Below are 25,262 nucleotides of genomic sequence, written 5' to 3'. Positions count from 1 at the left end.
TGTATATAGGATGGCTTCATGAACTACTGTGAAATATGTTATGCTGTTGTAAGACATTGACAAGACAAAATGTAAATTTATAAGGTCGGTGGAACAATGACTCCTCAAATGGTTAACTAATCTTCCTCGAGTTGGAAACAGTTATCCTGGCCCAGACAAAAATTCAGTACAATTCACTATGTTCATTTTTTTGTCTAGTGAAAGAGCTGGGATCTGTTTTGCATTCATAGTACTGATAATGGGTGTTAACCTGGATTACAGTTGAAGTGAATTGATCAGGCTTTTCACCAATCAGAGCAGAACAGAGCACTGCTCCGTCCCCCTGGTTGTTGATGGCTGTACTCCAAAACCATGGCCTGGGAAACCGTCTAGCCTAACGTATTTCCAGACTACGATCCAGCGAAAACTGACCTGGGGGAGCTTTAGAATGGCTTAGTCGAGCTGGTGAACAGCAAAATCAACAAAGAAATCCCTTCCTGAGAAAAAGGGTGTGGATGCTTTCCAAACAAAAATAAATAAATAAATAAATGTTTAATCACACTGCTCCTCCTTTCTGTGCAACTTGGCCTTTCACAATCCCTCTCTCCTTTCTTTCCCAATCCCTCTCTCCTTTCTTTCACAATCCCTCTCTCCTTTCTTTCACAATCCCTCTCTCCTTTCTTTCACAATCCCTCTCTTTTAGGTCTTGTTCGTATTTTCCTTCTTTCCCCTGTGCCATCTACATGCCTTTGGCCTTTTTCTTCCCTTTTGCCCTCGCATTCCTTTTCTCTGGATTTATTCATCACTCATTTTCTCTGTCTCTCTCCCTCTCTCTCTCTCTATGCTAATCAGAAGGTCGGTGTGGTGGCTCTGTGTGCTGCCATCACTGATGCCACACATACATCACCCTCAGAGCCACCAGCCAGCTAGTTGCCGCGCTGCCAAGCGGCACGTTCTCTTCTGCTGGCTGCGGCATGGAACACCGGCTGCGCTTGGAGTGTCCTGCCCAGTCGCGTCACACCTGGGCGGGCAGACAGAGGGGGCTCAGTTGCCCTGGAAATGGGGCACTTTGGCAAGTGGCGGTGCGTGACCACAGGGGAATGTGTTTGTCGTGCGGGGAAGTATCTTAAATGTGAGAAATGGTTTGCGAGTGGATGGTAGAGGGTGGGGTGGGGGGGTAGGGGGCTACGGCAGTGGTGGCGGGGATAACAGAGTAGCAGTCTTCCAATTCATTTAAGTCTGTGAAAGTGGCTTAGCGGTAGTCAAAGCAAAAGGGCCTCTTTGAACTGCGTCTTTTTCCTCTAGTCAGGACGGCATGGCCAATGTCTACTGCTTAGGAGGGCTACAGAGGTCTCAAAGGAGAGAGGCTAAACTGAACCGCAAACAATGTGCACTTTAAAACCTAAAAGCATCTCAAGTGGGACAGTATTCATGCAAAAACAGCAATCGCACAAAAAAATGTATACTCACTCACACACTTGAAAAGCTCTTTAAAAACGCTCCATACGCCACAGTATCAAAGCACTGCAAACTTCAAACTGTATGAGGATTAGCCTACAAGCTCAGAGATTTGGACAGCATGAGCTCACAAAACTGCTAAATCACAGGGCTTCATCCTTCTCCAGACATCAAACCACATTCTAGTCATCTTAAAAGGGCATCACTTGGCAGTCCAGAGTGACTCGCAAACGAATGAAATAACAATAGGCAAACAGTGGGAAAATCTGACTCTCACAATATTGTAACAATCTTGTAGCGAGTCAGGGTGTGTGTTTGGCTTCCTTGCCATCTATTAGACACGGGCATAGAGAACAGGTTGTCACTGGACTATGGGCGTGGTGTGTTTGGCATAGGACACCAACTCACATCAGTAAAATCATACAAGGCAGAAATCAATTGTTAACCAAAAACAGTATGTGCAGACTTTAAGTAAGGGAAAGCACAAGACAAATTAATATAGAACATAACATTTAGAAATTAACTAGACACACACAAACAATCACACAATAAACACTCCCATTGCACAACACACACACACACCAATATATTGTTTGAAAACCTCTGGCATTTAAACATTTCAGAACATGAGATGCACTACACTAAGTTTAACATGAATTGAGCTGTGGCATTTTTACAAACTTGATGCCCATGGCATGGTAGATGCCCATGATATGACTACATACACTACTTGCAAAGTTGTCGTAGGATACACTGTACATCACTTCCATGTTTATAACTTGCTACATCAATTAGCAGGCAAGTGTCTTCATTTCAAACAGGCAAAAACAGTCAAATACAAGATGCTGGATGGCAGAGCAGCAACCATGGTTATCAAGGCAAATATTTATTTATTTCATAACTCAACCAGATGTACCGCATAACGGTACACAATATGACCGCCGTTCAGTCATGTACATCCGTTCCGCGAAAATAAATCACACTTCAATTTGTCTCCATCTTTTACTCCATCCCCCACTCTTGAAACTTTTGTGTATGCTTGTTTGGCATGCCTGAGTGTGTGTGTGCGGCTGCACAGAAAGTAGCCTACTGGTGCTGAAAAGGTGAATAGATTGTAGAATAGCCAAAGAAGATGTAGCATTGTTATAAAACCTTTAAAATCTCTAAACAATAACAAGTGGGGCAGTTCATCACAGTTCATCCATTGCAACTGGATTGATGAAAGGTCACTTACACCTGTAGGCTACATTGTATTTGGGAAAAGCAAAAGGTATCAGCATAATGTTATTTATTTATTTATAAACAAAAACATCTGTCAGTTCCATGCCGTTTTCAACAGCTATCAAAAACAAAGGTCATTTTTGGATGGATGGATTTTTTGTGGATGTTTCTTCTTCTACATAAGATTTTAGTCATCTTTAGTTCATGTGATACTTTATTGTTAATGCACAAATTAAGTAACAGTCTGAAACTAAATGCTGTTTTACATCTAACCAGTGGTGCAAACTAGATGTACCGCCGAGCGGTACAAAATATGACCGCCGCCAAGTCCAGCACATTTTTTCCACAAAAATAAATCACGCTGAAAGGCCTATATGTTTCTAACTGTCTCACTAAATTGCATTATCCACACTCAATTCTCACTGGTATCTGCTAGACAACAAGTACCAAAACATGATTAGTTCATAGATTTCACATGTAAAATTCATTTTATAAAACCCCACCCCCATCTTGCCTGTTCATAATTCTGAGAAATTCTTGAATTGTGTGCATGTGTGCGTGTACACATTTATGTTTATGTGTGTGTGTGTGTGTGTGTGTGTGTGTGCGTGCGTGTTTGCGTGTTTGTGCATGTGCATGCATGCGTACATATGTCTACTGTGTGAGTATGTGTCATACGTATGATTACTGTGAATGTATGTGTGTGCGTGTGTATCTGTTTATGCACATGTGTGCACATGGAATGGGTTAAAATGACTTCGCTGCGCGGCGGTCATACTAACTGACATGTCCAAATGGGCCTTGATGAAATGCGTCGCTAGACTGTTCATACACATTTTAACGGGCCGAAGTTGAAGAGCTGTTGTCCGTTATTGTTCGTGCAAATATAGGCTGATTCATGTTCCCTTGCATTGTGTAACTGAGGTCCATGGCTAGTCTGGCTTTCACCAGACCAAGCTCAATCTTTTAAGAAATCAAAAAATAAATAGCGGGCAGATCAGGCTGGGTTCACCCAGCCTAGTCCATAGGCACCCGATATTGTTTAATTTTCCGATTGAGATATCCACGCTCTGGCTATTCTAAATGCAAAAATGCATCAGGGAGTTATGACAAAACTGTAACTAACAAACTACATCCTAATAGAAAGCTGTTAGCTTCCCTAAGCTACAGGTAGGCTTATATGGTAGGCCTATTTACAGTACAACATAAATTGTCAATAGGCTATGCTGGCGACACAAATAAAATCTCCTTTGGAAACTAATGGCTTACGCCTTACAGTATCAAGCGGACTTAAATTGCCATATCGTTATATATACATATAAGTTGTAATAAAATTCACGCAGCTCCATGAGTCAAGGAAAGCGCGAATGAAGTAGCCACTTCTAAATGGGACCCACTACACAGTAGCTTAAGGTGTGTTGCTAAAGCAGCCATAATGAAATGAAGGCGTCATTGTTTGGATACTTCACACACACATGCTTTTTAATTTCACAGACTACAACTACCAAGCTGGAATCAAAGCACATCGATTCCCCTGACACACCCTGCACGCACTTAAAACAAAATAAACAGGCGTCTCAGTCTCACGCATGTATAGGCAAAACTGTATCAGACCGGTGTAATGTTGGTAAATCTTCCATTGCACAGAATGATTTTTGTAGCACGTGCAACAAATGACAGTCGAAAGATACAATTACAGTGCTGCTATCAATTTGCTTGGTATAACCGCATTTATAGTTTTCTACAAATGCAATCAATCAAATTGGCCTTCATCACTCAACCAACGCTAACGGTAACATTACCTAGGTCCTTATTGATATTATAAGATTAACGTACCTGCAGTAAAAACCAAGCATGTCCGATAAACATCCTCAGATTTATTTCGGCTTCAAGAAGAAATGGGAATTACATTTCATGTGAACATCGTCCTATCCTTATTAGACATTCTCTGCGGTAAACTACAGTCCTTGTAGGAAGCGTCCATTGTTTTTCCAACCCACTTTTAACTTCCAACAAAATTACGTCTCACTGCAAAGATGCGCCATCTAGTGGACAAACGACTACTTATCGCCAATACTGGAAATGCAGCCATGATGATGATGATGAATATTTGGCTTTCTTTTAATCCTACTGAATTTGTAATTATGTATCTGCCGTTCTAATACCAATAGTATGTGGGTGCCTGTGTGTGTGTGCATGTGTATATGTGTGCACCGCCATCTACAGGCCAATGAATGTACAGTCACTAAATGTACACATAACCTAATTTTTTTTAGACCCCCCCATGGATGAAATTCTACGAAACTTGGCATACCCCCCAGAGAATGCCAGGTCAATCATACACATCAAATTTGGTGCAGTTCTGAACATCTTAACTGAAGATAGGGGCGATTAAAGCAGAATAATATTGCATTTTCATTTTTTACCGTGGGGTGCAAATCACAAATGAGTGATTATGGGCCAGGTTGATGTGGGCCCTTGAGACCAACATACCATAAAAGATTCTTCATCCTCAGTGCCACGGTTCAGGTAGTTATTTAGGAAAAACTGCTTTTTTTGCGGTTCGGGGGGGGCCCAGCACGGGGGGAGTGGCCCCCGGGGACGAAACTACATTTTTCCGTAAAAGTCTAGTGGGGCTACATACCCACCAAATTTCATGTGCACCGGTGTTTCGGTGTCCCGGGTATCGTTGACCAAAAAATCAGGAAGTAGATGACGGGGGGGACGGGGGAGACTTTGACAATCATTATATGACCGCTTCGCTAGCGGCGGACATAATAAATCTATTAACTACTGAGATGAGTTTCACGCAGGACTGGAATTTTATCCTTAACGCGGCGTCACACAAGGCGTGCATTTGGACCTTTAACATGTTATTGGCCCGTGGTTTAAATTATAAATAAATAAATAAATAAATAAATAAATAAATAAATAAATAAATAAAAAAAACACTGTTGTCTGAGCGCCAGTCAGGGTTCTGTCTGCCTAGTACTGCATCGCCTTTCCTGTGTAGCCATCCATGCCTTCCCGCCCCACTAACAAGCCTCGGAGATTGGAGCAGCAACATGCCCAAGAGGTGGGGAGCCTTGTCACGTTCCTTGCCCATCATCAGCTACACCAGACAGACATGTATTAACGTATCCAGATCAAGATCTCCTCGACCTGCCAATAGTGCTCATGTCAAATCATGCTCCGTGTAGCATTCTTCCATCCATAACCACTGCATCTGACTGCCTGGCTTTGATAGCTGAGAGGGGGGGAAACACGTTGGAAACACACCAGAGGAGACAAATGCGTCCGTTTCTTCCTCGCCTCTCATCCAACAGCATCTGACATGAAAAGCCTGTGGAAGTTAGAGCGCGTCAATTCACGACGTTGAAGGCCTTTCCATCTCTGTCTCTTATTTCCGTTCCCTCACCTTTAATCGGCTGTCTACGAAGTCCTGACAACCTTCAACTCCCCGTTCCTTGTGATCTTAATTTAACACTTTCAAAGAATGAAATGACATTTCCGGGAAAATTGTCATGTCTGTCTTGATGGAATGGGAGAAATAACAGGAATTCAACTGTCCAGCAAATTTGTTTTCACAGAAACAAAAAATAAGACTATGGATGGCAGACACATTTCTCACACTCACACACAAAAAGGTGGAGTCTGTGTGTTGTTTTGTTTTTAGTTTCAGATAATTTGTGATGCAGACAGTCGCTCTCTTTTTCCTCGCACAAAGGATGCTCCCCCTGCCATTTCTGCAGAAGATGTATATGAAAGCATGCATAATGCATTTCAGTGGATACTAACCACCACAGCCAGATAAAACAGCTCAGTGGAATAAATAAGAACCATCCTGAGGTATTTGTTTTTCTTCACTATAAAAGGTGCACTCAAATGCCCCCCTTTAACCCATAAATTATTCAGGCTCAACAATATTAAAGAGCAAAATGCCAAATGAATAAGAGTGTCAGAAATTACAGTAGAGCAAGTACATACTATTGCATCAATGCAAAGAAAACTTCTTAGTTAAAGTTAAAACAATGTTCATGTCACAGACAAAATAAGCACATCTCAATGTCAATTCTCTACAATCACCCAACCAGACTGATCACATTAGAAAGTTTCACTTTAGGGTTGTTGGAGACATTCCCTACACGTCCTTACTGAGCCACTAAAAATGTCATCCTACACAAGAAAATGAATTACTTCATCTTGTTTTAACTTATTTTTTATTAGATACAAGTTAAATATTTGCACCTACAAGCTATGGTTTCTGGTGGTGGTTTCAGACAGGTTCCTTCCATATATAGCAAGTACTCCATGACCAGTAGGGCTACCACAATTAATTGACTAGTTGTAACTATAAAATTAAATTGGCAACCATTTTGGTTATTGGTTATTGATATTTTTTAAGAGAAATACATCAAATATCTCTGATTATAGCTTCTTAAACTTTTTTCAGCTTTACTTAAGTCCTCTATGACCATAAACTAAATATCTTAGGCGGGTCGACAAAACAAAGCACATGAGAACATAATCTGGGGTTTTGGGATGTCAACACCATAGACTGTATATACAGTCTATGGTCGACACTGATCAACATTTTGTCACCATTTTCTGACATGTTTCATCTAACAACTACATGTATTTGAGAAAATAATGTACAGATTAATCAACTATGAAAATAGTCGTTAGTTGCAGTCCTAACGGCCTGGTTAAGGCAGAGTGTGCCTAGACTTTGATAATACTTATAGTAAAACTGAAGCTCTCCCTTGCAGTGTTTTGAGGAAATGTTGCAGGATGGGGTTATGCAAGAATGAAGACCAGAGTTGAAATCTCAGGAAACCCTAAAACTATGCCTAGAACTATGAGATGACACAACACAGAACTATTAAGGGGAATAATTTTCCACTCAGGCATTTGAAAGTTTCTGCTCAGTTCCATTTTGTAAAAGAATAACATATCCTAAACTTTTCATCACACCTGGCTTTGTCTACATTTCTGATGGAAATGAAGACACTCTTCCCATGAGTGGTAGTAGAGCATTCAACTGCAAAACTTAATAAAGCTTGCAATAATTGAACATAACTTAAGGTACACTTCATTTAAAAAAAGTATAGACTGAGCATTTAGAGGGAGCTGTAATAAAGGACATGTCCCAGTCAATCACAACCAAACAATCTAGAGAAACAAATGTACATATCAATCAATGACATTTTTTTATGGTCTAACTATGGTCGCCATTCTTCTCCTGAACAGATCATGATGATCATGTTTTTGCTATCCAACATTGCATGTGTTCTGAAATGTGTGCACAGAAGGCAGAGTGACTCAATGTTTTGTCTTCTCTGATCAAATTGGGCTTGAAATAGCAAACCAACACACAACAGACAGACGGGGGAAAGCTTTTCAACTGACACACTACCCACTGTCAAAACATCGTCAGTAGAGGACAGTCTAAACATCTAGAGAGAGCACTAATTTAAGCATCTCCTCGAAGACTTACAAAACATCACCAGATTCCTTGACTGACACAGTAAAGTGGCATCAACTTGGCAGAAAATAACACTGTACTGCACTAGATACAACTCTGATAACAAAACACAACATCACACTGGCTCAGCCTACATGTAAATAAAAAAGATGATACTTGCATGCTTGTTTGCAATTTGGAGAGCAAAATAATGTGCAATCATTCTAAAACCTCTAGAAAGAATCACTGAGGCTTGAAATGGGAATGTGACAGACCCAAAGGCAAGGATGATTATACATATTTGTATGTCTCAGGAAATGGACAACAATCCTATCTAATGTCCCTGACTGCGGATCAGCTGAAAATATGCATTTGCCTGATGAATAAATAATTAATAAAATAAAAAATAAGCACAAGACAGGGAATCAGAAATCTCAGCCAGGGAGCCTAATTTTCCTGTTAAATGTACCATAGACGTAAAAATAAGATTGCATAAAGCAGTCTGCTGATCGCTCCTCTAGAAATGTGTAATTAAGGAGGAGGAGGAAGGGTGCCCAATTATCTTCAACATCAATACAAATACCAGAGATGAATAGCTAAGGGTTGAGCAAATCAGCCCTGTCTGAAGTCTGTCTTTTCTTTGCCTCTCCTCTAAGCACCTCATATCTATTCATTTAGGAGTTTCACAATACTTAAGACTTACTGGAGGGTGAAAAGAGAAAATCATATCAGCCAAATTCATAACAATAAACATGCGATGTCTCAGAGGAGAGAAGCAGAGAGAGAGAGAGAGAGAGAGAGAGAGAGAGAGAGAGAGAGAGAGAGAGAAGAGTGGGCGGGAGAGGGGGGTGAGAGAGAAAGGGGGTGAGAGACAGGAGTGCTGAAAAATGAAAAAAATTAATACGGTTGTAGCTCGGGGCTCGGGGGGGGGTGGGGGGGGGGGGTCGGGCCGTAAAACAGAGAGATTTTTGCCAGGAGAACATCATTATCAAACCAGTCAACCTCTAAATGACACTGAGACGTGATGGCAGGCAGTAACCCCAAAAGAGATCACAGATATGTATGATTAAGAAGATGCAAATCAAAGTGGGGAGAGCTTGCAGTCCTACAGACTAAGAAGTTAAAAACTTTTTTTCATTTTATATACTTTACGTACTGAGGTTTCAATTATAGGTCAGTTATTTTATTTCTACATCCATAGATCATGAAAGCACCGTTTATCAAAGAAACTGTTGCTACAAAGACCATCATCTAGAATATGGAACTAGCAATTCTGCTTTGTTTCACTGTCTGTCTAACACATCAAAAATCAACTGCGTGCCGTGCCGGCTGCATATAACTTACCTTGTCGGCGTCAACTTTGCCTTTGACAAATTCGGACCTCCAGAACTGCAGGGCCTGATCCAGCGTGAGGCCGACGCCCTTCAGGAAGAGACCGTACTGCATGCGGCCACCGTGGCGCAAGTGGTGGTTGTCCCTCAGCGCCTTGTGGAGCTGTCTCATGCACAGGGGGAAGGACTTGCCGGAAAGCTGGGGGAGTCAAAATGAGGAGGAATCAGCAGGTCAAAGGGATGCATCATGGGAGATTCAGCAATGGTGGCCAGTAATGACACGTTGGAACAATAACAAACAAACAAAAACAGAGCAAAACAAATACAACTGTAGGCTGTAATATTTGAAAGGACAGACGTGTCGTTGCTGGCCTTTGGTTAAGGTGATGAGTTGTGGCTTGACTTTTTAGCTACCACACACCATTTCTCTCAAACAACGCATTTAAAAAAAAATAAAAAAATCTAAGTTTTTCATAGTTTTAACGTAGAGGTTAAAGGGGTGGTTCAGGATTTTGGACATAGATAGGACCCCATTTCCAAGTTAGCAAGTGTGATATTTATCAGTGGAGATCGTTTTCAACACGTTTCATATAATTTCATTTCATTTTGTACAGATCTGTGAAAATGAATTTCCCCACAGACACATTAAAATAACTACTGTACCTACCGTAAGGTTATGAATATGACCTTGGTTCTCTGAAGACGTTAACCCATGGGAAGTCATTCCTGCATGACGTCATCGATCTAAACAAATCTCCCATCTCAGGGAATGTTTTACTACATTAGATAAACTAGTCCTCTTTCATTTTTTTTTTTTTTTTTTTTACTATATTTTTTTTTGCCTTTTTATGCCTTTAATGATACAGGATAGTGGAGAATGACAGGAAGCTAGTGGGAGAGAGAGTTGGGAGGAGGATCCGGAAAGGACCACGGGGCGGGAATCGAACCCGGGTCGCTGGCGTACGGTGCAGGTGCCCCAGCCAGTCGCGCCACAGCCGGGACCCTCTCATTTTCTGAAATGGCCAAACTGACCAGGTTCAGGGAGTCAATGAGGCTAAAAAGGGGTTAATGTCCTTCAGAGAACCGCAGTTATATTGATAACCTTATGTTCCCTTTCAGTCCAGTTCACTCAACATAATACAAGAAAAGACTCCCGACACATAAGATGAAGTTCTGTTCATTGGACCACATTGGGGGAGCTTGCTGGGCATCTTATAAATTCATATACAGTACATGTGTGTATTTAATACTGCTGATTCAGTATCTCCCATTTTCTGGGGAAAGGTAGGACATACTTCCAGTAGCTGCAAATGGCAAATGGTCAGCACTAATACAGGGGGGCATCTGGACTCATTGAGCTCTGGAGACCTTAATTGGTGCAAAAAACAGGCTGATTTCTACACGCATTTATACAGTGTCAATAGCGATACAGTCAGAGTACAGTCTTCTGACACTCAATTCAACTACAAAGTCCATGAGCGTTTTCTAAGGGAAAAGGAAATAGAAATGCATGTTAATGTGAGTGTCAGAAGTCCTCAGGCATTTTAACCTGACCTACGCAAACCAGGCTTCTCACTGTGCATACTTATTGAGCTTACACTCTACAACTGAATATTTCATAGCAGTGGGCATGCGTGTGTCTGTGCGTGTGTGTGTGTGTGTGTGCGAGCGTGTGCGTGCGTGTGTTTGCTTACCGGATCAATCTGTTCCAAAGAAATCTTCCCAATGTTCTTCTGAATACTGTAATCCTGACCCACGTAAGCATGACTACAAAATCAAGAGCAAACACAAACATGGAATAATCAAAGAACATTCTTTGTCAAGGAAAAAGAAAACAGCAAAGAAAGAGAAAGAGAGAAAGAGAGAGAGAGAGAAAGAAAGAGAGAGAGAAAGAGAGAGAGAGAGAGAGAGAGAGAGAGCGAGCATTTGCCATCTTTTGATGAGAAGCTTCAAAAGGCTTTTTGAGAGGGGGCTGGTGGGGAGGCAGTTGAGGAGCACTCAGGCTGCATTTAGTGAGGACCTCAAGGCCACAGCTCCCCATGCATCATTATGCAAACGTCCTGACCCGCCAAAAAAATAAAAAACACGCACATAAATAAATACAATGGGAAAAAGAAAGCAAAATATGACAAACAGAATCTGGGCTTTCAGGCTGATGGGGTCACAAGATGGCTGAAGTGTGACTCCGAGATTTTTACTTGGAGAAGGGAGATTGGGTGAAATAATAGGCGTCTAAAACCACCTGCAGTGCTCAGGGTTTCCCATATGTCCATCAGTGTCCAGCAGAATGCTGTTTTTTTATTTTGAAAGAAATGATCAACAGCTTCATGGTGAAGTTTCAAAACTGACAATATCTGCTGATATAGTTCCCACAATACAATCTGATGCATCTTCATTTTCATTTTGTTCCGTATGCCATAGATACAATGGCCTTGACTGCAGGATATTGGGAACATTGTTTCTGTATACCTGAAAATGACCTGGTTATCTAGGGCCACCTAACCAAACACATACATACATATATAATGTATGGCATGTCTGTTTGTATCTTTTCCTTCATTTCTTGCCAGTATTCATTTGATTAAAAACCCTGCCATCACACATACCGTTTCAAAAATATTAATTTCCACAATTAAAATTCTATCCCATTTTACACAAACTGCTTATGCACAAAAAATTGGTCTAAAATGCCATGGGGGAAAATGTGGCTCCTCAGATTTAATCAATATTAGCATTCCAGACACATGTTTTTCAAGTAATTTCCCAGCTCTAAAAATTTCAGTGACAGGCTTTGGGGGGGGGGGAGGGATCTGGCTGATCTGGTTTCCTTTGTGATCTGGCTGATCTGGTTTCCTTTGTGCTTTATATGAAAGACTGGCTGGATACCTACCTCGGCCCCTCACAGCTGAAGAGGCTAAAGAGAGATCTGCTGATATCAAACTTCAATATCTATTCTCCTCAGTCAGAATGTGGGTCCTGGAAGTCACAGTGGTGTGGTGATGTTTTTTCTCTCCCTTTCCCAGCCATTAGTTTACCATCTAAAAATCTGTTTGGTCCTTTTAATTCCCAAAATCATCCAACCCATTCGAAAGAAAGAAAGAAAGAAAGAAAGAAAGAAAGAAAGAAAGAAAGAAAGAAAAACAGAGACAGAGAGACAGACAGAGATAGAGAGTGAGCGTGTTTTTAATCTCAGCTGAGGCTCCCAAATGTGTGGTTCCTGAAAAGCCGGGCCGTGCTTACACCTGTAGGGCCTGAAAAGCCGGGCCGTGCTTACACCTGTAGGGCCTGAAAAGCCGGGCCGTGCTGGAGTGGATCACTGCAGAAGGAGGTGCCCCAGAGGACACACTGAGACTGACATTGAGATGTTGTGAGTCGGAGTGTGGGAATGAGAGATAATGATGGAGAGAAAGAGAAAAGAAGAGAGAAGGATAGACCAGGAGAGGGGGAGGGGTGGTAATGAGTGGATGAATGAAGACAGAAAGAAAGAAAAAGAAAAACAAAGCAAAGGAGAGCAAGAGAAGTATAGTATATATACTGTTTTGATCCCGTGAGGGAAATTTGGTCTCTGCATTTATCCCAATCTGTGAATTAGTGAAACAAACTCAGCACACAGTGAACACACAGTGAGGTGAAGCACACACTAATCCCGGCGCAGTGAGCTGCCTGCAACAACAGCGGCGCTCTGGGAGCAGTGAGGGGTTAGGTGCCTTGCTCAAGGGCACTTCAGCCTGGTCGTGGTTCGAACCGGCAACCCTCCGGTAACAAGTCCGCTAACCAGTAGGCCACGGCAGCCCCAAAGAAAGAGAGGGAGGAAGAGTGAGAGAGACAGACAGAGGGAGGAAGAGAGATAGAGAGAAGGAGGATGAGAGAGAGAGAGAGAGAGAGATGAAAGCTATAACTCCATTATCAAAGGAAAGTGGGCGTTCAGTCATCTTCAGGAGGATGAAAGACCTTTAAAAACAATTGTTTGTCGAGTGCAACAGCTTTGTTTGGAAGACTGTGCTCTAATAAAGGCAACCAGTCTCCTGAAACCCATCAGGCACTCTTTTAAGGCAATCAGCTTCTTTGTTTTCCCATATTCATTTCACACTATCAGCTTTTAAAAGTGCTGCCAGAATGCCACAGCTATAATGACACATGGACTCGAGTGAAGTAATACAGCGGTAATGCAGCAATGGCGTCCGTCTCTGATAACGCTTACCTGAGGTGGTTCAGAAGAGGCTGCAGTCGCTCATCAGACTGTACCGCTGGCAGAGATCTCGCCGTCAGCTATTAAATGACAAATCAAAACAGAGACCAGAGAGAAATAAGACACAATGATATTGTTCATATGAGACTACTTGAAAATGACACGCTGTTCATATTGTTTTAATATCAGAATACTTCAATGTTATGGAAAGCTTGTGTATGTGAGTATGCCATTGAGGAGCCTTTTGAAAGGTAATCAGGTGATGACTGTTGTTGTTGTTGTTGTTGTTGTCAAATCAAGTGAAATTGTATCAATTAGACATTTTAATCAGCAAATTAAGTGGTATAAAAGAGGAAGTAGGTACACTGGCACTAATTACTAATTCACCAGAGAGTTCGAGACCCTTGCATTTGTGAGTGACACAGCCTTAAAAGACAGTAGAAAATCGTTCACGGAAAATGCCTACTGAGCTAATTTTCACTATTGAGCCACCACAGCCAAAGATCAATCCAGCGAGTCATAATTCATGCTTTTTGTCTCCACAAAGATATCTCCATCTTATTATGTTTCCCACATCAGGAAACTCTCCATCACCTCACTCATTTGACTTCACCATCGTTACAAATCCGCTCGAAATGCACAAACTCAAGAATAGGAGGCAAGAAAGGAAAACAAGGGAGGAAAAATCATTAAAAACCCTAAAAGTGCAAATGAAGATGAACAGACCATTCCACCATCTATGTCTCATCATTTATTCAGTAGTGATGACCATCGAGGAAAACGAAAGCATACTCAAGCCTTTCTGAAGACGGCAGGGAAAAATTAAGTCGATGCGCGTTTTCACCTAAAAGCCATCCATCAGTTTCGGAGGCCTGAACTCTGGGATATCTGTTAAGCAAGGCAAAACACAGACAGTGATGAAGGGATGTGGCGTGCGGGTGGCCAAACTATTGCAGCTGTGACACATTAGATACATTCTGCAGTTGGCAGCCACCCGTCTGGTCGAACGGTCTCTTGAGCAGGCCGTAAGAGGAGAAAGAGCATTTTCAGCTGACGTAACGTACAAAGTTTGTAAACCAAATCCTGATCAAGCTGGTGTTGCATGGCTATGTGCAATAACTGTCAGAGGTCACTAACTTGGCTATGACAATACAACGTGGCTATGAGGTTATGAATTGACAGACCAAAGTAATCCTATACTAATCATTTATTTAAGTAAGTAACTAACTTAGTAATTAAGCCTTTATTTATATAGCTGTACTGGGACCAAGAACAATTTCATAGGAGTAATTTATAGCTTTTTACAGATTGTTTTAAAATGTGCTGCTAATGTCTAACACTCCAAGAGTGGATAAACATGTAGGTATTGTAACGGTCATGCGGAAAGAAAAATGTATAATTGCACTCTTCAAAGCCTTGTGAAAGTCTTTAGAAACCATACAAGCACAGATGCACACAGACTCCCACACAAATGCATAGACACACACACACACATACGCACGCACGCACGCGCACACACACACACGCATACACACACACACAGACACAGACAAACGTTCTGCAAAAGAAATGCAGTCAGATGGCTAGCAGCTTCCAATTTCACGCTCATTTAATGAAACACCCTCAGTGATGTCCTCTCCATCCTCTCGCGAGTATAATGGCACGGAGGCTCGGCCACAAAGGGCCGCTAACGGAGCCCGCCGGAGAAGCCACTCCTGCCTCACTTCAGCCTACGTCTGTGATCCGGATAATTGCCAGGAAATGGAAGTCTGACATGTGCAGCCGTCATAGTCCACCACCTCACTGGAAGGGGGTGGGGGTGGAGGTGGTGGTGGTGGTGGTGGTGGGGGGGGGGGTCATGCCACTGTACCGAATACAGAGCCAACACAGCCACTGGGGAGCAGAACGAATCTCACCTGCTGACCTGAACCAGGTGTGTGCTCTCTTTATTTCTCTGCAACTGACACGACTTTGGTTTTTTTTTTTTTTTTTTTCACTTTTCTTTTCTTTTTTGCCTGCACATCCTTAGCTCTGCTTTGTTAAATAAATAATCTTATTCTAATTTTGCAGTAGTAACATCATGTGAGGTTTTGGCAGCCACTCCTGGTATTAGCACATTTTAGCAGTAGTCTCCTCCAAAAAATAGTAGGTCACCTACCTACTGCATCTAGTGGGGACTTGGACAAACATGTGCCACAGGGACTGGGAGCTTGGTGCCAATGGAAACTGCACTGTGAAACCCTTGAACAATGTAGAGACCGAGAACACCCTAGAGAATCTGACACCTTTAGGGCTAGTTTCCTGTACATGGGGATTAAGCCTAGTCCTAAACTAAAAGATCTCAATAAAGATCTCCACTGAAAACAGGCATTTCGTCTGGGATTAGGCATTTAGTCTGGGATTAAGCATTTAGTTTATAATTAGTCTTCCATCAATCCATGTATAGGAAAACAACCCTTTGGGCTAAATTCCCATATATGGATTAGGCTATGCTTTTTTTTTCTAGACTAAAAGGACACTTCCATGAAAACTTGGCTGATGAAAGCTCTTAGTCTAATACTAGGATTAATCCATGTTTGGGAAATTGGCCCAAAGGGTTACAAATGGTCTAACACCATTGTAAGGATACAGAGAACCAGTGAGGACTAGCTTTAACACATTATGAATGCAGTTACATAGTGAACAGTGATAGGACTCAGTGAGCATAGGGTCACTAATGTGCCAATGATGTTCACCATTATCCCAATACAGAATATGAACAGATTTTAACATGCTTGTACCTGCGGCTAAATTGTTACTGACAGTCATGCTACTGTAGCTACCTAGCAGGGCTCTCAGTTTTCTGTCCTACTACCTGTTTCCAAAGATTAATCTTCTTGTGTTTATATACACCTTGCAAGGATGCACAAACAAACAACCCCCCCCCCCCCCCCCCCCCCCCCGAAAGGGAAATGCCCAGTCCATTGCAACACAACAGTCATTGGAACACAACATTAAAAAATCCCCGTCTGGACAATTATTCATCAACTGATCTAAGAACCATTTTGAAATATGCATGGTCTAATTAAATAGAGACAGAACCTGCAAATTGGTAGTGGGGATTGCCAGGACATTACATGCACATGGCTAACATAACTTCTGTGGGCTTCACTATTTATATGTGACAGAAAAAAGGCAGAGATAATTTAAGGGTACGCATCATAATTCTTAATATTGTTATTCAAATTCCTGCTACAAGGCTACACTGCATATAACAGGGTATTTTATCATGCAAATACAAAACACACACACACAAAAAAAAAACCACATATTTGCATGGCTACTTACTTTTCAACTGCATCCCAATTAAATTCCTGTCTGTGAAATGCTAATCGATATATCATTTTACAGGGCTTCTGCAGAGCAGGAACATCTGTATTCTGGCACAATTAGCTATTTTTCTGACTAGTTCGACAGACAGGGTCTGTTATGGTGAGCACCTGTTAATTTAATGAGAAATGATTCACAACCTCATCACATCAAGTTCACACAAGACAGAAAAAAAGCTTGTAAGAATATTCTAGAAGCCAAACAAACATGACAGACTTCTAAAGGAACCTGTTGGTATTTTAGAGGAAGCCATGCAAACCATTAATACATCAAGAGTTCCTGCAGGTCTGGCAATTTGCAGAAAACAAAAGATGAAATGTAAATAAATAATTTAAATAAATAAACAATGCAAGGACCCCTTATTGTCAGACTTCAGCTGTGAGTCGCCTATGCCTTACACACACGGAACCTAAACCTCCTAAAACCTCCAAACTTGTCCCTCTTGTTTCCAAGGGAAGAGAACCCCTCTGTCGTGGAAGTCACTCACCCCCAGATTCCGAAGGGTAAAGCACAAAGGCATGACTTCCAGGTACTGAATTATACCTGGAGCCACAAACAGAGGCAAAGTGAGCAGAGAGAGACCCGTGCTTAACAAAAACGCCATTCCTTTCTCAGGTCTATTGACTAACAGATTGCCATCAGTCTGGCGCTGGTGCAGCCTCTGGTCCTGGCTCTAGGTTCGGGATCCATTTGTGTAATGGCGCTGTATGAGGCCACAGAGGAAACACAAAAGCTTCCATTTACAAGAGGAGAAACAGATCAATACTTACTCGGGCGCTTTTCACACTGCTGTTAATTAGACCGTTTTCATCATCGTACATTTGACACAAAGAGTGAGAACCCAGTCTATAGTGGAGAACCCCCCCCCCCCCCCTTCCTTTTGTGTAAGAACAATGCTTTCTTTAACTCCAGGAAAAGACCATTTCTAGCATTTGTAAAAAAACAAATATTCCAATAACAGTAGCACAGTCAATATCTGGCCCTAAACCACACATCAATCAAAATGCCGTCTTTTAAAGTGTTAAGTGTGTAGTCCTATAGTTGCTCTCTTATCTGAGCTTAAATAACTCAAAGAAGCTGGAATTTGAGAAAATAGGCTCCTTCAAGCAGAGAACGCCGATACAGTGCTCAGTGACAGGACAGCTCCACCATCTGGTTAAAAATGAGTCAAATAAATAAGCAGGCAGGCACACACGACACACACACACATGCAGCTGCAATACCATACCATCAAAGGGAATATCTGCTGCATCACATATTAAAGCAATTAAAGATTGTTGTGGGGCAAAAAAGCAAAAGAGTAGCAAGTTGTGCCTTGAGGGCTACACTTATGCTAATTAATTGTCTCCCCAATGTTGTCTGGTGAACGTGAATACATGAATGTGATTCATTTTCTCATATCATTGCTTAAGGAAATACCTTTAGGCTACGGTTCCCAAAAGATGTGTACTTACAGAGGGCAAGCCTTAATACTGTGGGTCTTTTTGCATACTGGAAGATCTCTTACATGTCTGACAGTCAGAAAAAAATACAACTAAGAGGCAAAGAGTGGCGACATGATATTCCTAACAACAAAGGACAATTGGGATTATCAAAAAGAGATTAGGTTGAGTACAGAGTAAAGTACCCTTTTTTGAAAGCAAGACGGTGAGAGAGAAAAAAAAAAAAAACCCTGATGATGGGTTGATGTCTCAATCAAAACCTAAAAGGAACCGCAAATGAAACAATCAAAAAAAAATAAATAAAAAAATACACCCTTATGTAATACCACTTGCATCAAGAAAGTTGATATACAGCCTTCAGAGACAACAACAGATCCCAAACTTGCAGTGCACTGATTAACCATTTTATCAGATACCCTCATCAGATGCATGAGGATTGCACAGGCCCTCTTCACCACATGTCTAGGATTCTGACAGTAGTGCAAAGCAGGTCAATTAATAACGTTTTCAGAAGACTTCCCTTATTGCTGTTAAAACGAAATAGACGGCACAATAACTACAACACTGCATTAAGATTCTTGTCAGCTTCAGAAAAAATCACTTCCAGAAGAGTTAATTCAGCGCATTCTTACCAATGAAAGAAGTACAATCTCATCCATTTTTGTAAAAGTTTTGAGCACTCAGAAATGCTGCCATGTGAAAACGAACTTCAAAAGAGTAAATGAGACATTCGATCCCTGAGCCGGAATAAAGTAACGAAGCTAAAAGGAAATAAACTGGCTCGTCATCATGTGGCTGAAGTCAAAAACTAGAAGAAAAAAACCTTCTAAATGTAAACACATAGTCCAAAGGCCTTTCAAGGACAGAGGATCATACTGTAATTGCTGGGCACCTGACAGACACAGAGTACGACGACGACTGCTGCTCAGGGGAGCTTGCCAGTACAAATGTTCCTCTGGAACTTCAAAGCAGTCCAAGTGCAAGGCAAGGCCAGATTACATCCACTAGCCCTGTGACATTTATTAGGGTTTAAAGCCACTGGAAAGATGGAATTGGTGTTGTCAGATATACATTGAACACCAGATAATGCTCGGCATACACACACAACCGTAAGATGAATCTTCATACCCACAATATTTACGCACTGCAGCCCCGAGCCCCAAGCAAACATCAATACACAACATGCAAAACAGAAGGTCAAAGCATATAGAGGCACAGCTGTCTATATAATCAATGTACACAAACAGCAAACAAATGGCGGATTTGAGATGCAACTGCCTCAAAGTGACAAGAGCAGGGGTATGTAAGCACAGACATTGTGATTCTGTGTGGATAGACTGCTTAGAAAATACAAGTTCACACACACCATGAGGGTACACAACTTAATAGCATACACTAGAATGCAGAGGCAACAAATGTCCACAAACATGTTTCCCAACAGCCAAGTTGAGGACAACTTGAGGACAAGTATTATAAAGACCTGAGATGTAACTGCTTCAAAAAGACAAGTGCAAGTATATGAAAGGTTTTTAGATCTTGTGGTTTCATCATTGATAGAATATAAACACAGCAGATATATTTTGTGCACTTTATTTTCACTTAAAGCAGAACCTCATTACCGTAATGATTAACAAACAATGATTTGGTCCTATAAGCTTTGTGCCCATTCACTTTGGACATTTCCTGAAGGTACTAACACAACTTATTCCTTAAGTATTTCCAAACACCTCCGCCAGGTGAAAGGTAACAAAGTTGCAAAAAAAAATAAAAAAGAAATATACAAAAAATAATTCACTGCTCAAACAGCAGCAGCAGCAGAAGTAGCAGTAGCAGTAGTAACAGCAGCAGCAGCAGCAGTAGCAGTAGTAGTAGCAGTAGTAGTAGTAGTAGTAGTAGTAGTAGTAGTAATAGCAATAGCAGCAGCAGCAGTAGTAGTAGTAGTAGCAGTAGTAGTAGTAGTAATAGCAATAGCAGCAGCAGCAGCAGTAGTAGTAGTAGTAGTAGCAGTAGTAGTAGCAGTAGTAGTAGCAGTAGTAGTAGTAATAGCAATAGCAGCAGTAGTAGTAGTAGTAGTAGTAGTAGAGCAAATAAATAGAATTGCACAGATAATTTAAATAAGATTCTTCAAATCTACATTTGAAAATCTATCCACAAAAATGTCCAAAGCTTAAAGTGGTGGCACCTTATATTCTTCTTTAAGCAGTGCACAGGATAAGCATGGGTCTCCCTACACATGCACAGTTACAGAGAGTAGGGGGTTGACTTCTCAACTTCACTGAGCACAGCCTGATATACTCGGCCGAGATATTTCACAGAAAAGTTGCAAACCAAGCCATGCTGCTCGAAATCCAGCTGATAGGCTAGGCATTGACCAGTCACTTGGCATGATCTCCGAGTAAGCTGAAAAGTCATCTTCACCCTGTTGACAGACGTTGGCATCCACGATAAGCAATCGGGGATACCAAAATTGACTTGACAAGATTAACTATCTGGAACCACTGAGGGGTATCTGGCCAGCAAAGATATGAGAACAAGGCCAAAACAAGGTGAGATGCTTTGGCCATTCCTGCAGATTAGTGGCAAGCACATTAATTCGGTTTGTGTGTGCCGATTAAAAACATGGGGGGAAAGCAAACCTTTTAGTGTAGCTCCGCCAAATTGCCTGTTTGCTTTGCAAGCACATTTCAAATATTACTTTGACTATCAGAAGCCGAAATCAAATGACATTACACCTTTGATATTCATGACTTCACAGTTCTATTATTTCAAGGGATTCATTCCATCTTTGGTGGGGATGGGGGTGGTGGGTGGGGTGGGTTCACCTCACAGGAAAATCTTTCAAAAGTCTGCTGAAGACCACAGACGTTAGACTGAGTAGTAGTCTACATGTACAATGACTGTCAAAATGTCTAAAAGGAATCATAAAAACATAGAAATCTTAATGGTAATGTTATGACTCGCATGTTCATTTCTCATGCATATTTGTCATCATCATTACATAAGAGCAAACCCTCCTGTAAAAGATGCAAGAGCAGAAAAGAGAAGTGATGTATGCCGCTGGTAAAAGGTTCAGCTCTGGGCCTACCCCTTCCTACTTCTGCTGTCAAAATAAAAAGCCTTAAAAGGCAAGAGTGACAGGTAGGCTAGACACTGGTTTCTAAGAGACACTCCATCCTGTCCCGTGCATCTCAACATCGACAAATTAATGAGTTGCAGTATTTCGCTAAGACTCCGTGAGCACTAAAAGGGGTGTGACTGAGTAAGAGGTAAAGTGGTCTCGCACTTCTGATCTCTGACAAAGAAGTGTGATTTATCATTTAAAAACCCAAGTGTAATACCCCATAAGCTAGATGCAGTCAATTGCTCCACAGTCAAGCAAACAGCTGTTTAATAATGATCATTCAAAACTCTGAGATTACATATAGAGGTGAGTGATCTATTACGTATATCCAGAGGTAACTGCTGTAACATCATCAAGGAGGGAATAAATGACAGAAGTGTACGGATATTTAGGAGCTATTTAGGAGCTGTTCATTTATATTACAACTTAGATACAAAATGTTGTACAGTACATTGAATAGGAGGATTCCTTCAGCGATGAGGTGGGTGGTGGTGGTGGTGACCCAGTGCATGTTTGCAGCATAAGCACAATAATGGTCTTTTTAGGTCTGCTACCAAACCTCTTTGTTGACATCCAAGGGGAGAGGCTTTCAACAGCTGATTGATTGAATACACTGGCTGTCGAGTTAGCGCTGCTGCAAAATGTCATTTGATGTAAATTCACAGGTGCTCAGGGACTGGGTCAGAAGTGCAGAGTTGGCATTAATACTTGGCAGAGTGAGTAGGTGGATGACTGTGCTCAATTCATGCAAGACGATGAACCCAGGAGAAAGCGTTTGGCGCAAAAAAAAAAAAAAAAAAAAAAAAAAAAAAAAACTTTGACTTGCCATTTTGCTTACAAAACATTTCCCCCTGCTGTTCTGCAATGCAACACCCACTCTTAATATTTTTCAGGAAAAAATAAAAAAGTTCAAGGGAAAAGTTCAAATAATAAAAGGGATGTAAAGAGCACTAGTGTGGATAAAAGCATGTGGGGGAATTCAATCAGTGTTCTGAAACCTTGTGGCCTTTTCCGAGGCAGCCCTGAACTAATAAACCTGATGTCTCCAGCACCGAAAGCTTATGAAAACGGACGGAGGTCAAAACCACCAGTGGCCCCCCGAGTTCACAGGCATATCACTCAATTTCATCCACAACTTAAGAAATGAAGCTTTGGCGGGTTTGGTAGCCGAACAGCCAGGCCGCCTCCACACGGAAAGATCATAGGGGATCACAGAGGCAATTTCTTCCCTTGATCAGTAGAATTCCAAAGGTCTCAGATGAGGACACCACAGCCCACAGACAACACAGTAGCGTAAATACATGAACATGTCCTTGTACCGAACTGCGACAAATTAATGAGAAAAGTTGTTGAGGGCAAGACATTTGCAGAACACACAGATCTGCAACAGGATACAAACAACATCCCACATATTCATATACAAATGTACAGATGTACACCACTTGTGTAAATGAATGAATGAATCAATGTAATGCTCTCCCACTTTACAGAAACTAGGGATGCACGATATATCGGCGGCCGATATATTATTGGCCAATAAGTGAAAAAATGAAAATATTATTAAATCGGTCCGATAACAGAATTCTGGCCGATAATTTGCGCCAAGTCCTAATTTAGGCCTACGTAAGGTCCGTGTGGCTACACTGAGCTACTTGAGCTTGGTTGGCTATACTTTTTTTGTCAGCGGTGTGAATGTATTTCACCACTCTAACAAAATCTGTGGATATGCGTTCATTTGGGAATCTGTGCATCTCAAAATCCTCTCGTGAATGATCCGCTATTTAACCTTACCAGAGCGGAGCTCAGCCCTATCTAGAGTCGTCTTGTGCTGATGTGTTTGCACTTTACCGCTCTGGTCGGGGAAATAAATAAACAAACTCGTTAGTGGGACGAGTACACAAGTAGGCCTAGTTCTAAGTTGTGTTTTAGTATTATATTTGCATACTTTAGCTTGGGTTTTGTATTATTACCTAGAAATATGCTTCAGTTCCAGACAGATCATCATAATAAGTTATTAAAACCTTCGGGGCTAACCCCTTTAATTTCTGCTGCAGCAGGTTGTGCGCAACAGAGTAGACGGACATAAGATACAGTCTGAGGAGTTGCAGCTTTATTCAGTTACCCGCAGTTGAAACTAAACCTAAGTTTCCCTCACAAACTCTGATTTGGTCGCTATACTGTTAGTCCATGGGCCAGGACCTAAAAAAAAATCACATATCGGTATCACCTGAGGTGGCAAAATCTACCAATGATTTTTGTAATCCTCCATGCCTGAGGGACATTATTTGGTATGATAACCCTCTCTAAGTGGTAGCTTAGTTGTATTTTTCATAGCTTTTATACCTGCACACAGTGAATTATACAATACAAGCCTATGTACAGATGTGGGTGCCTCAAAGTCTGGAGGAAGGTGGGACATGTCTTAATCCATGTTATATCACATCTAGATGACATAGGCTTGTAGAAAATATAACATTTAGATGGATGATTTAGTTTTTCATTAATGATGCAGGCTAAATTAAATAAAATGTACACATTTTCGCCTATATCATACATTAATATATACATGCAAAAGGATGGAAAAGGGTGAATCAAGTTCAAACTCATGTTTTGTGACATCTAGAGAGCATGGAGCTACTCCACTTGCACACTTGCACACTTGTACACTTTACAACTTGGTGTTGTTGTCCTGAAAACACAACACTTCTGCTGCTCTTACATAACTTGCACCACTATGCCACTTTCTTTATTACTTAGGTCAAACAGAACTACCCAAGCCTTTTATTGGCCTGACTTTGCACTAGTATTTTATTGACTGTCTACGCACAATTTCAACCAAATTTTGCTGCTCTTATTTTTTCATTATTATATGTGCCCTCTTATTTACTTATTTACTTACTTTTTTGTTTACTTGAATGTTATGTTTGTCTGTGGACTTAAATTGGAAAAATATGTCTTGTCTTCACCGTGGGATAGTGAGAAACGTAATTTCGATCTCTTTGTATGTCTGGAACATGTGAAGAAATTGACAATAAAGCTGACTTTGACTTTGACTTTGATGGGCTTTTAGAAAATATATAGATTAAATGGCTGAATAGGCATGTTTGGCTTTGATAGAGACCATAATGTCTTGGCTGCAAAAATAAACAACTTTAGGCTACAGTGGAATTTATAGGTGTATGTGCTCAAACGTTTGAAGACAAGATTAATGAGGACTCAAAAATATTTTTTTAATCTTCATCACTATCATTATATTCATCCAGACTGGCATTTATGTTCTCCCCATCCTCCTCTTCCTCCATCTGATTGCTACAAGTTTGTAACCTACACAATTCCGTGCACTTTAATTTGTTTGAAAGGTAGGAGCAGTCAGGAAGTTTGCAAGTCCGTACACATTTGCAGGCCAAGTTAGTTTCATCTTTGTCTATGTCTGAATCTTACTTTGTGTACGCATAGTGGATAGTACTCTTTTGTCACCTTTCCTGACGGCTGCTCTTCTGATTTTGTCATCAGCTCTTAGCTCTGTGCATTTTGTTAGACTCTCGTTGTGTTGATACTCTGGGCCAGATGTACTAACGCTTTTGCGCCCATTTCAGGCGTATTTGTTTCGCAATGTGTGTGTAAAATCATTGCGAGGTATGTACAAACAGGCCGCAATGATGTAAAAGCGCAAACTGCCTGTCGCGGG

At 41.2% G+C, this 25,262-nt stretch overlaps 1 protein-coding gene across 1 annotated transcript in view; it reads right to left on the bottom strand.

The window, feature by feature from the left end:
• The window catches only part of prim2 (DNA primase subunit 2), a 71,840-nt gene that overhangs the window by 24,815 nt on the left and 21,763 nt on the right, over window positions 1-25,262 (bottom strand). The window contains exons 8-10 of the mRNA XM_042066353.1: window positions 13,655-13,722; window positions 11,148-11,220; window positions 9,467-9,652 (exon numbers count right to left, since the gene is read on the bottom strand). Of these exons, the coding sequence (XP_041922287.1) occupies window positions 9,467-9,652; window positions 11,148-11,220; window positions 13,655-13,722 (327 nt within the window). The remainder of the gene's footprint in view (window positions 1-9,466; window positions 9,653-11,147; window positions 11,221-13,654; window positions 13,723-25,262) is intronic.

Source organism: Alosa sapidissima, chromosome 16 (assembly GCF_018492685.1).
Source record: "Alosa sapidissima isolate fAloSap1 chromosome 16, fAloSap1.pri, whole genome shotgun sequence".
In the NCBI taxonomy this organism is placed as follows: Eukaryota; Metazoa; Chordata; class Actinopteri; order Clupeiformes; family Clupeidae; genus Alosa; species Alosa sapidissima.
This window is presented reverse-complemented; position numbering and strand designations above follow the sequence as displayed.